Source organism: Heteronotia binoei, chromosome 4 (assembly GCF_032191835.1).
Source record: "Heteronotia binoei isolate CCM8104 ecotype False Entrance Well chromosome 4, APGP_CSIRO_Hbin_v1, whole genome shotgun sequence".
Classification (NCBI taxonomy): domain Eukaryota; kingdom Metazoa; phylum Chordata; class Lepidosauria; order Squamata; family Gekkonidae; genus Heteronotia; species Heteronotia binoei.
Window position 1 is genome coordinate 12,570,956 of NC_083226.1, and position 12,332 is coordinate 12,583,287.

The following is a 12,332-nucleotide window of genomic DNA, read 5'->3' on the forward strand; positions in this document are numbered from 1 at the left end:
ATTCCCTGGCCCGTCTGCCACGAACGTGGCACTGCACTGCAACAAGGGAATCCGATTGTCGGAACGGGAACTAAACAGTGGCTCTGCCTCTTTGCAAATCGTAGAGCAACATTTTGGAAATTAGGGAGATGTTCGCACGAAACAACGCTGGGACGAACACACCCCGATGGGAGTGGACCGAACGGCTCTCTCGGCACACTTGCAGGGGGTCCCTGACCCGGCCAACTGTCTCGATCTGTGCCAGGAATTCAGCGCTGGAGAGGACAAGGCCTTTTCCTTTGAGAAAACGGAGCTGGGTAGATTAGCAGCAGCCTGCTCCCTCCCCAGCCATGGGAGAAGTGGAAATAGAGTCGATGTCAGAGCAACAGGGAGGGCACGCCAGGGGCGGAGGAGAGCCAAGACCAGGGCACTTGTGGCTGAAGCTGGAATGTATAGCACGGGGCAATGGAAAGACCCCAAATAGATAACCATGTTTGGAATTGAAATCCAAGAAGCGACGGCTGAGAGGGGAAGAGAAGCCAGGCGGGCAGTCATCACTTAACATAACTCAGGGAACGAGATTACACGCCGTATTGTTTGCACGCCCGGATCTTGATTTTGCAGCCCCTTGCTGGAGACAGTTATCAGGGAAGGGTCTCTCTCTCTCCTATCACCACACACGCAGGGAGCATAGAAAAATTCAAAGGATTGCCTCTCTCGTGAAATATGTGGAAGCAAGACGGGACCGTGAAGCGAGACTACAAAACTCGGTTTTAGGAAGTGCTTCTTTTTTAGCCGTGGAGGCTTCCAAAGACAGCGCTGACAGGTGGACGTTTAAAATTAGACAGGCTCCGGACTTGTGTCTGGCCACGCAAGCGAGGGTTATTATTTGCCACTGTAGGCTAGATAAGCAAGGCAGGGTGGAGACCGGAGCAGGCAGCAAAGAAAGACACTTCACCGCGAGCCGATGACCTTTTAGCGAGTCTGAGGGCCAGCTAGAAGGGAACAGGAAGCAAGGGAAGGTAGAAACCGCCTTTGCTCGTCTTCCTAGGGTAGAGTCATATTGGTCTGCACAACATCCAAATAACCCAAGAACAAATCCTGTGCCATCTTTTCTTTAAGACCAAGCAGATGGGTGCAAAACACCATGCGAGCTTTGAGCTTTAACTGGAACTCAGCTGGATGTTACGGAGTGTCAACGGAGGGGTTGTAGCATTCCCACCTCTGGGTTGGGAAATTCCTGGATTTTTGGAGGAAGGGCCCGGGGAAGGCAGAGGAGGGAAGAGACCTCTGCAGGCTAGGTAGGGTTGCCAAGTCCAATTCAAGAAATATCTGGGGACTTTTTTCTATTTTTGAAGTGGTCTCGACCAGCTGTGCAACCGTTAGACACAGGGAGATGGGGGCAAGTACGAAGAATGGGATCTGCTCTATTGAACTCTGAGGTCCCCAGCGTGGTGCCCATGGGCACCATGGCATGTGCCAATGCCTTTCGTGTTGCCCGCTAAGTTTTTAGAAAGTGGCTGGGGCCGGCGCAGTTTTTGCCCAACAAGTGAAGTAAGAAAACACCAATTCTGTGGCAACTACTGCCATATGGTTGGTTTTATTCTCTTGCTCTCAGTGCATTTTTTAAAAATTACCCTCTTCTCCCTTGCACTTTGGCTTCCCTGGTGTGCATGCTCCACGTCCTGTGGCAGCCATTTTGTGGCTGGTACCATTTCCTGTGGCAGCCATGTTGTGGCAAGTACTATTTCCTGTGGCAGCCATTTTGTGGCTGGTACCATTTCCTGTGGCAGCCATTTTGTGGCTGGTACCATTTCCTGTGGCAGCCATTTTGTGGCCACAGCTACGACTGTGTCAAAATTCACAAGGTTCTTACAGGCTCAGAAAGGTTGGGGGACCCCTGGCCCAACTGATTCCTCAAGGTGAATTTTACTGAAAACCCATTAGGCATAATCTATATTTCACACCTTGTTTTTTTTCTCTCTGCATGCCAACACTTTGCAATCATTTCGACGCCTTCTTGGCCGTTTCCATTATAAACCATCACAGCAGCTCAGCCAATAGGACACTTACCCAGTACGGCAGGGGTGTCAAGCATGCAGCCCAGGGGCAGAATCAGGCTCCCGGAGGGCTCCTATCAGACCACCAAGCAACTGGCTGTCATCTACTTCCTTCTTCTTCTCTCTTGCTTCCTTCTGCATCACAGCTTGCTCTGCTAGGCTTGCTCAATCGCACAGGGGCTACAGGACAAACCCTCTATTTTCTCCATTGGCTGAGGCCTCTCCCCTGGGGAGGAAGGAGGGAAGGCAGAGCTTGCTTTGCCAAGTTCTCTCAATCACACAGCAGAGCTACTGAGCCAAGCCTCTCTTCCTTCTATTGGCTGAGGCTCCTTCCCCTCCTGGTCCCCTGGGGTAGGAAGAAAAGAGCCAGAAAACCCCAAATCAGTAGCCTTCCTGCATACAGCACCCACCTTGAAAATTACCTGTTCTTTTCAGTAGAGAATACGTTCGCGAGGAGGGCCTGTTCGAAAGCCTTCCATGTTCTCCTTCTACTGTGGGATACCGTCAACAGGTGCAGACGTGCCTGCCCTACCTAGTGCCCTTTTCTATTGATGGCTCGTCCACCTGGTCCTTTCAGGCCAAGGACCAGAGGTGGAGGAAGAGGACAGAGGCGGTTGTGGACACACACTGGCAGTCTTGCTCCCAAGCTGACACCCCTCCCCGGTTTCCGCCAGCAATTCCGCCTGACCCTGAGGTGGGCAGCCACAAGGCACCCCTGGGAAACCTGGCCCTGTGTCAGCCGTTGAATGGAGAACACTTCCCTGGAGCACTCCAGGAACTGAGCACCCCACTCCCCAATATAACCAGAAGACCACACGCTCCCCTTCTGGACCCCACATCCCTGTTGCCATTTGTGGAATCCCAAGAGGTGCCTGCTCTTCTTTTCAGTTATTTAGCACTTCCAGTTTGCCTTTACGGACTTTTAACAAGCCCACCGCCGTTGAAGGGTGCCAAGACCAGCCTGAAGGTCAGCGGGGAGTGGGAAAGAGGTAGGTGACAGAGGACGGGGAAGATCCAGCCCTTCGGTTTGGAGACCCAACTCTCCTATGTGGAACGCAGCACCTTTTATCAGCTTTGACTGATACGCTGGCTACGGCTGTTTCTCAAAGATTAACAGCTGTGAAGTGCTATGTGCAGCCCTGCGTTATCAGCGAAGGGGTGTGAAGGGAAAAGGAAAACCACCAAGGAAAGGGGAGGGGGGGAATCTCTTTTTCTTCCCTGCTACGCAGTAAAAATTACAACAGCCTTTTGACCAGTTCTCCTCTTTCCCCAAACTCCACCTGTATCACAAGCAGGTGGTGCTTATGGGAACCCTCCCAGCATCTGGTGTTGGCCTAGGCTCTAGGCAGAGCCAGGTTCAAATCCCCGCTTGTGCCAGGTAGCTTGCTGGGTGACCTGAGGCTAGTCATAAGATCTGCACTATGCGATCAGGCTCTAGCCATCTTCAGGTGTGTGAACAGCTCCAGGTGTGCGAACAGGGGCTGCAGTCTCGCTGTGAGGACTGGTAACGACTGGGATCTGACTCACGAGGTGCTGACCTGCATTTGAGGGTTTTTGGACAGCTACTAGAGCCAGCGTAGTGTTAGTAGTCAGTGCCCGTTGAGGACCTGGGAGATCCGGATTCAAATCCCAACTTGTGCCGTGTGAAGCTCAGCCTAACCGACCTCACAAGGTCATTGGGAGAAAAGGAATAAAAAAAAATTACAGTCAAGCGTAAGTTCAGAGGCTGAACCAGCTGCCTAGGAAGGTGGCGAGCTCCCCTTCGTTGGCGATCTTCAAAACGCGGCTGGATGATTATTTGCCGGAGATGCTTTAGGCTGATCCTGCACGGAGCAGGGGGTTGGACTAGATGGTCTCTACGGCCCCTTCCAACTCTATGAGTACTTGAAGGGCTGTCATACAGAGGATGGTGTGGAATTGTTTTCTGGGGCCCCGGAAGGTAGGACCAGAACCAATGGGTTGAAATTAAATCAAAAGAGTTTCCGTCTCAACATTAGGAAGAACTTCCTGACCGTTACAGCAGTTCCTCAGTGGAACAGGCTTCCTTGGGAGGTGGTGGGCTCTCCTTCCTCTGAGATTTTTTAACAGAGGCTAGATAGCCATCTGACAGCCATGAAGATCCTGTGAATTTTGGGGGAGGTGTTTGTGAGTTTCCTGCATTGTGCAGGGGGTTGGACTAGATGACCCTAGACGTCCCTTCCAACTCTATGATTCTTAGTGTCCAGATCACGTGATGTGATGGTATCGCTTCACTCTGCTCTGGTAAGAACTCACCTGGAGTATTGTATTCAGTTTTGGGCACCACATTTTAAGAAGGATATAGACAAGCTGAAACGGTTCCAGAGGAGGACGAAGATGGTGAGGGGTCTGGAGACCACGTCCTATGAGCAAAGGCTGAAGGAGCTGGGGATGTTTAGCCTGGAAAGGAGTCGGCTGGGAAGTGATATGATCACCATCTCTAAGTACTTGAAGGGCTGTCATAAAGAGGATGGTGTGGAATTGTTTTCTGTGGCCCCGGGAGGTAGGACCAGAACAAAAGGTTGAAATTAAATCAAGAGTTTCCAGCTCAACATGAGGAAGAACTTCCTGACCACTAGAGCGATTCCTCAGTGGAACAGGCTTCCTCGGGAGGTGGTGGGCTCTCCTTCCTCGGAGGTTTATAAACAGAGGCTAGATGGCCACATGACAGCAATGAGGATCCTGTGAATTTAGGGGGAGGGATTTGTGAGTTTCCTGCATTGTGCAGGGGGGTTGGACTAGATGACCTTGGAGGTCACTTCCAACTCTAGGATTCTATGAGAGGAGAATGGCGTAGGCTGCTTTGGGTCACCACTGGGGAGAAAGATAGGAAATATACAAAGCCAGATGGAGCTAGGTTTCATCAGACTTGCTTCTGTGGGGGAGGGGGGGGGACAAGCGGCATGCATGGAGAGAGGTGATAACGGCTGCTTTTCTCCAGAAGGGGAGGCTGTCTGCTGGCTGGCTTTAGGGAGAAGGGGCTGAAGATCTCTGGGGAAGTTTGACCTTTGCTGCCCTCTTCCCACCCCTGCTACGGGCAGAGTGTTGCTGCTGCTATAGCGATGCTTTTACCAGAAGGGCGGTACTAGGGTGCTTGTGCCAGTACGGGGGGGATTCTGCTCAGCTGTGGGAAAGGAGACTAACAGGCATTTCTAAGCAGACTCTGGCTTGCTAGGGCCATCTGTTACCTGCGGCCCGTTCTGCTCCACAACCTGTGTGTTGACGTCGTGTGCAGGTGTGGTGGCAAAAAGCCTCCCAGGAAGGACAAAATTAAAATCTTACAAACATCATGCATGCCAAAGAATGCCAAATGTCTTTAAAGAAACGTGAATTCTCCCACTACTGGCCTGCATTTGCCCGGCTTGCTATAGAACTTTTTAAGATTCTTTTTTCCAGCCTGCTTTGGAACGGCTGTTGACTACATCAGCCACGTCTCCAGAGAGAAAAGGTGAATGCTGAGTTTCAGAACCAACAGAACCAAAGCTTGCAGCCGAGCTACAGAAGTTAGAACTTGGCTCTCTGTCCCGTATGGACCTTGGAGGATAGCTGCTCTGTGTTTTGAGTGACAGCAGTGCAGAGATCAGAATGCTGGGACTCGAACGAAGGCAAGTCGGGGACACAGAACAGGACACGGAACTAACTGGGATGATTCTCTCCCAGCCCAACCACCTTCATGGGCTTATTGGTGTGACTCGCAGGGGTCACGACGTAGAAAAAGAGGTGCCGGAGCTCGTTAGCACAACTCATTTGCGTATGCCACACCCACCCAACGTCACCGGAAGGTGTACGTAATTATATCAGCTCAGCATCTACCTTAAAGTGCTTCTTGAATTATATTGTCATAATCAAACAGAGCCCCGTGGCGCAGAGCGGTAAAGCTGCAGTACTGCAATCTGAACTCTCTCCTCACAACCTGAGTTCAATCCCGGTGGAAGCTGGGTTCAGGTAGCCAGCTCAAGGTTGACTCAGCCTTCCATCCTTCCGAGGCCGGTAAAATGAGTACCCAGCTTGCTGGGGGGGGGAAGTGTAGATGACTGGGCAAGGCAATGGCAAACCACCCCTGCTGCTGCAAAAACGTCGTGATGCGGCGTCACCCCAGAGTCTGGGGTGACTGGTGCTTACACAGGGGGCTACCTTAACCTTTTAATCAAACCTTATCCCCATCATACTTTTAAAATTACTTTCTCCTATGTGGCCAAAGCGGCATGATGAAGATTTCTGTCTGTACGCTTTATATGTTTTGGTTATTCCCCCATTTTCTGGTGGGGAAAAATATTAGGAAGTTTGTCAAATCTTAGATGTGAGCAAAATTCTCACAGGGGGGTTGAACAATGGAGCCCAGGAGAGAGTAAGAAACAAAAAGAAACAAAGGAAGGAAGGAAGGAAGGAAGGAAGGAAGGAAGGAAGGAAGGAAGGAAGGAAGGAAGGAAGGAAGGAAGGAAGGAAGGGAGGGAGGGAGGGAGGGAGGGAGGGAGGGAGGGAGGGAGAGAGGGGGGGGTTGAACAATGGAGCCCAGAAGAGAGTAAGAAACAAAAAGAAACAAAGGAAGGAAGGAAGGAAGGAAGGAAGGAAGGAAGGCAGGAAGGAAGGAAGGCAGGAAGGAAGGAAGGCAGGAAGGAAGGAAGGAAGGAAGGAAGGAAGGAAGGAAGGAAGGAAGGAAGGAAGGAAGGAAGGAAGGAAGGAAGGAAGGAAGGAAGGAAGGAAGGAAGGAAGGAAGGAAGGAAGGGGGAGGGAGGGGGGTTGAACAATGGAGCCCAGAAGAGAGTAAGAAACGAAAAGAAACAAAGGAAGGAAGGAAGGAAGGAAGGAAAGGAGGGAGGGAGGGAGGGAGAAAGAGAGAAAGGAAGGAAGAAAGAAAGAAAGAAAGAAAGAAAGAAAGAAAGAAAGAAAGAAAGAAAGAAAGAAAGAAAGAAAGAAAGAAAGAAAGAAAGAAAGAAAGAAAGAAAGAAAGAAAGAAAGAAAGAAAGAGCACAATAAAATTTAGAGGTTCCAGAGCTCTGCTCCTGAGAACCCCTGCCCAAAATGAGGCCTGTGCGTGAGAGGATAAATCCATCCATATACACCACCCCGAGTGACGCGGAAAGAGAACGAAACACAAAGGTGAGGAATGAAAGCACAGTGAACTGGTGGCAGCTTTACTGATTGCGCCAACTTCGCCTTTAGGGAAAGGAAGCACAGAAAATGCGCTCCAGCGAGAACTTTTTAAAAATATATATATCCAACTGCCATGTCATTGCACAGTCTGGATCCTGCAATGGGGGAAACCAGTCAGACTATATCAATATATATAACTTTGATTTTTAGAAATCTGTCATAAATATATTTGCAATAAATTTAAATAAAGTCATCTTCTGATAGAGATTAAAAAAACCCATTCAAGCTGATACGAACATCCAAGTGCCTGCAGTCGTCCAGCAGCAAATCACCTGGAAGAAAAAGGAAGAAAAGGCCCAGTAAGAAGCAGCTTCAGCTAGTTTAGTCTCTCCCCTGCATCTTTCTTCTTCACTACTGACACTGGGAAGCATCGCAGCCTAGCAAGCTTGACAGTAACAACTTGCTTGTCCTGCTGCAGAAGCACCATCTAGTGATCTCAGAGAGCAACACCACCATTGTGAAACTTTATGAACTTGCCTCGAAGCTTCCATGCAAGTTACTATGAATCTGGACTTGTCAACCGAGAGGACGCTTCCAGATCACGGAAGAAAAGCTTAAGAGCTGGAGAGTGTTTCAGAGGAGAGCCGCGGTGGTCTGCGGTACGACGGCTAGATTCGAATCCAGTAACAACTCAAAGAGTCCCAACAAGATTTTTGGGGTACGCGCTTTGACTCTCAAAAGCTCACGCCCCCAAAATCTTGGTAGTCTCTTAAGGTGAGACTGGATTCAAATTCAGAGCTGAAGGACTCTTCCTGCAGGTTTGCCCAAGGAAGGACCCTTTTGGTGGTGGCACAGTTCATTCCAGAGCCGGAATGCTCTTACTAATCCTCTACTAATCCCTCCAGTAGCAGCAGGCCTGTTGAATCAATCAGAAGTGGCCAACCAGATGCCCTTAAAAGGCCATAATCAGGGCCCTGAGGCCACAGCTAGGTTGTTTTGGTTATTTTGGTTTAATATTAGGTCATTTTGAGTGTGGTTCTGAGTTTCAATTGTGAACCATTGATGGAGACACACGTCTAGGGGGTCAATCTTTGTCCTCGGACCGCGTACAAGTAGGGAAGGAGACTGTACAAAAAAAATCCCTGCAAACCCCTCCCTAAGTAATTTTACCAGGAAGGAGCAACACGCCATAAACTGGGTACATTTCCAACCAACTCTCTTGAGAAGAACACCACTGAGAGACTGTCGGTCTGCCTACCATCCATCCGGATCCGTAGCTGAGCATGTTTATATCTTAAAGCCGAGGGCTCTCATGCACTCTTTGTGGGCCTCAATGAGCGGACCGCAGCGCTCTTCTCCTTTTTCGATGATGCTGCAAATCAAAGGCTTCCGATTAGGCAATCTCACACGTTATGAAGTTTCACAAAGGCCGGACTTGCGTTAAGGGTTCTCGGAACAGGAGTGTGTTACTGTATTGTTCTACTTTGTCTTTTTCGGTGTTCCTTTTTTTCAGATTACCACTCGGGGGTCTATTCAAACCATTTCCAGAGTGTTACGAATAGTGCAACAGCAGCAAAGACAAACCCAGGTGCTTCGCTCCAACTGCATTTGCAGCTTTTGGGAAGAAGATACTGGATTTCTATCCCACCCTACACTCTGAATCTCAGAGCGGTCACAAGCTCCTTTACCTTCCCCCCTCCCCACAACAGACACCCTACGAGGTAGGTGGGGCTGAGAGAGCTCTCACAGCAGCTGCCCTTTCAAGGATAACTGCAAAAGCTATGGCCGACTTAAGGCCATTCTAGCAGCTGCAAGGAGAGGAGCGGGGAATCAAACCCAGTTCTCCCAGCTAAGAGCCTGCGCACCAAACTGGCTCTGCATTACAACGGTATGTTAATTTGTTTTTGGAAAAGGAAGCACTCAAAAGGCAAAGCCCAGTCACGTGGGCGTCTAGTGCACTGCCGACGGTAGGAAAATCTTCCAGAAATTCCTACCGGAGCCAAAGTCTGTACGCTTTCAGAATATCTGCGAATCGAAGCTCTTTTTAGCTTCAGTCGCACAGGGGAAATGGTTTGCGTTGGGGTGGCAGCTGCTGCCAAAGCAGTACTTTTAAAAGCCAATCAAATCTTCAATAGTCAATCAGGGAGGCTGCCAGAAAAGGTGTTCGCGAGCACCACCTTGGAGACCCCTGTTGTAGCAGAAGGTTCATTTGTGGAGAGATGTGCAATGCACAAACCTAGCCAGGGGAAACAGGAATCAAGCACTTTGCAGAGCTTTGGAAGTGTCGCTAATCCACCGCGACAGAAGCCTTGCAGCATGAAAGCTCACACCGCCACAAGTCCCAGGGCCTCTCCCACAGCAACAGAGGCAAACCGGCCTACTTCTGAAACACGACACAAAGCATGTGAGCTTTGCGGGACAGCAGAGCGCCGTTCTGAGGATTTCAAGTCCGCGTCAGGTCTTGTCAGGCACACATGACTTGGGAATTCCTTGCTGAAACTTAATTCCCAGGCACGCACAGGCTGGATTTGGGGTAGAGGGGCAGTGTGTGAGGAGAGGGGGCTTCACCCCCGCCCCCAAACACACACACACAGCTGGCCTAACCTACAATAGACTAGTTGTTTGTCCCTCTGGGACAAAACACACATACCCCTGGCCAGTGTGATCTGGGAGACCCCGATTCGAATGCCCACCTGCCATGGAAGCTTGCTGGGTGGGCCTTGGTGAGACAGCCCAGCCTACCTCACAGGGTTGTTGGAAGGGGGAAACGAAGGAAGAATGAAAAAGACTGCAGATTTATACCCTGCCCTTCTCTCTGAATCAGAGCGGCTTATAATCTCCTATATCTTCTACCCCCACAACAGACACCCTGTGAGGTGGGTGGGGCTGGAGAGGGCTCTCACAGCAGCAGGGAAAGAAGAAGACTGCAGATTTATATTCCGCCCTTCTCTCTGAATCAGAGACTCAGAGCGGCTTACTATCTCCTATATCTTCTCCCCCCACAACAGACACCCTGTGAGGTGGGTGGGGCTGGAGAGGGCTCTCCCAGCAGCTGCCCTTTCAAGGACAACCTCTGCCAGAGCTATGGCTGACCCAAGGCCATTCCAGCAGCTGCAAGTGGAGGAGTGGGGAATCAAACCGGTTCTCCCAGATAAGAGTCCATGCTCTTAACCACTACACCAAACTGAAGAAGAAAAATTGCAGATTTATACCCCGCCCTTCTCTCTCAGTCAGAGACTCAGAGTGGCTCACAATCTCCTTTCCCTTCCTCCCCCACAACAGACACCCTGTGAGGTGGGTGGGGCTAGAGAGGGCTCTCACTGCAGCTGCCCTTTCAAGGTCAACTCCTACAAAAGGCTCTGGCTGACCCAAGGCCATTGCAACAGGTGCAAGTGGAGGAGCGGGGAATCAAACCCGGTTCTCCCAGATAAGAGAGCTCTGGCTGACCCAAAGCCATTCCAGCAGGTGCAAGTGGAGGAGTGGGGAATCAAACCCGGTTCTCCCAGATAAGAGAGCTATGGCTGACCCAAGGCCATTCCAGCAGCTGCAAATGCAGGAGTGGGGAATCAAACCCGGTTCTCCCAGATAAGAGAGCTATGGCTGACCCAAGGCCATTCCAGCAGCTGCAAGTGGAGGAGTGGGGAATCAAACCCGGTTCTCCCAGATAAGAGAGCTCTGGCTGAGCCAAGGCCGTTCCAGCAGGTGCAAGTGGAGGAGTGGGGAATCAAACCCGGTTCTCCCAGATAAGGGAGCTCTGGCTGACCCAAAGCCATTCCAGCAGGTGCAAGTGGAGGAGTGGGGAATCAAACCCGGTTCTCCCACATAAGAGAGCTCTGGCTGACCCAAGGCCATTCCAGCAGGTGCAAGTGGAGGAGTGGGGAATCAAACCCGGTTCTCCCACATAAGAGAGCTCTGGCTGACCCAAGGCCATTCCAGCAGGTGCAAGTGGAGGAGTGGGGAATCAAACCCGGTTCTCCCACATAAGAGAGCTATGGCTGACCCAAGGCCATTCCAGCAGGTGCAAGTGGAGGAGTGGGGAATCAAACCCGGTTCTCCCACATAAGAGAGCTCTGGCTGACCCAAGGCCATTCCAGCAGGTGCAAGTGGAGGAGTGGGGAATCAAACCCGGTTCTCCCACATAAGAGAGCTATGGCTGACCCAAGGCCATTCCAGCAGGTGCAAGTGGAGGAGTGGGGAATCAAACCCGGTTCTCCCACATAAGAGAGCTCTGGCTGACCCAAGGCCATTCCAGCAGCTGCAAGTGGAGGAGTGGGGAATCAAACCCGGTTCTCCCACATAAGAGAGCTCTGGCTGACCCAAGGCCATTCCAGCAGGTGCAAGTGGAGGAGTGGGGAATCAAACCCGGTTCTCCCAGATAAGAGAGCTCTGGCTGACCCAAGGCCATTCCAGCAGGTGCAAGTGAAGGAGTGGGGAATCAAACCCGGTGCTCCCAGATAAGAGAGCTATGGCTGACCCAAGGCCATTCCAGCAGGTGCAAGGGGAGGAGTGCGGAATCCAACCCGGTTCTCCTAGATAAGAGAGCTCTGGCTGACCCAAGGCCATTCCAGCAGGTGCAAGTGGAGGAGTGGGGAATCAAGCCCGGTTCTCCCAGATAAGAGTCCGCACACTTCACCACCACACCCAAGTGTCTCTCCAACTACTTTGTCAACCACTTTGGGGAGGAAAGATAAATGAAGTAAAACAAAAGAACACCCGTCATGAGGCAAGCAGAGGCTCCCTGCAGCTATTTGACGTTGCGACATTACAGGAAAGCCCGCGGGAAGGGAGGGGGAGGCCGCTGAAGCCCCGAGAAGGCCTTCGCGCACACGCGTGTATGTGTGAACCCTCTCCGGGACGCGTGTCACCGCCACCCGCCCGCGCCCACCCACCGTCGTTCGGGCTGCCTACCCACCAAGCGTCGCGGGCCTGCTTCGTCTCCGGGCAGGCGCAGCAAGGCTTGAGGTCAGGCGGCGGCTTCTGCTCGGCCGGAGGGGGCGCGGGAAGACCCGAAGCGGCGCTGGCCGCCACGCTCGACATGGCTCCCGATGGCGCATGCGCAAAGCCCGGGGAAAGGGCCAGCGGCCGGCACTTCCGCCTTTCGCTAACAAAGGGCCGGCCCGGCGCCTGTGACGTCATATGCACGCGACCGCGTGTCCCATGGAGATGAAGGAGTGGGGAGAG

General features: G+C 51.6%; 1 protein-coding gene across 1 annotated transcript; it reads right to left on the reverse strand.

Annotated features, from left to right (window-relative positions):
• Positions 1-7,158: 7,158 nt before the first annotated feature.
• LOC132570288 (cytochrome c oxidase copper chaperone) lies at positions 7,159-12,332 on the reverse strand. The gene is made up of 3 exons (XM_060236795.1): positions 12,064-12,332; positions 8,410-8,523; positions 7,159-7,483 (listed from the first exon to the last, which is right to left on the reverse strand). Exons 1-2 carry the CDS (start codon positions 12,285-12,287, stop codon positions 8,439-8,441), a joined length of 309 nt encoding a protein of 102 aa, XP_060092778.1. The 5' UTR covers positions 12,288-12,332; the 3' UTR covers positions 7,159-7,483; positions 8,410-8,438.

What these genes read in the sequence shown, in the direction of transcription:
- LOC132570288 (XM_060236795.1), bottom strand. Translation starts at nt 12,287, where the DNA reads ATGACGTCACAGGCGCCGGGCCGGCCCTTTGTTAGCGAAAGGCGGAAG. An exon ending in AAGCAGGCCCGCGACGCTTG is followed by an intron (nt 8,524 to 12,063) that starts GTGGGTAGGCAG and finishes TTTGATTTGCAG; the next exon opens with CATCATCGAAAAAGGAGAAG.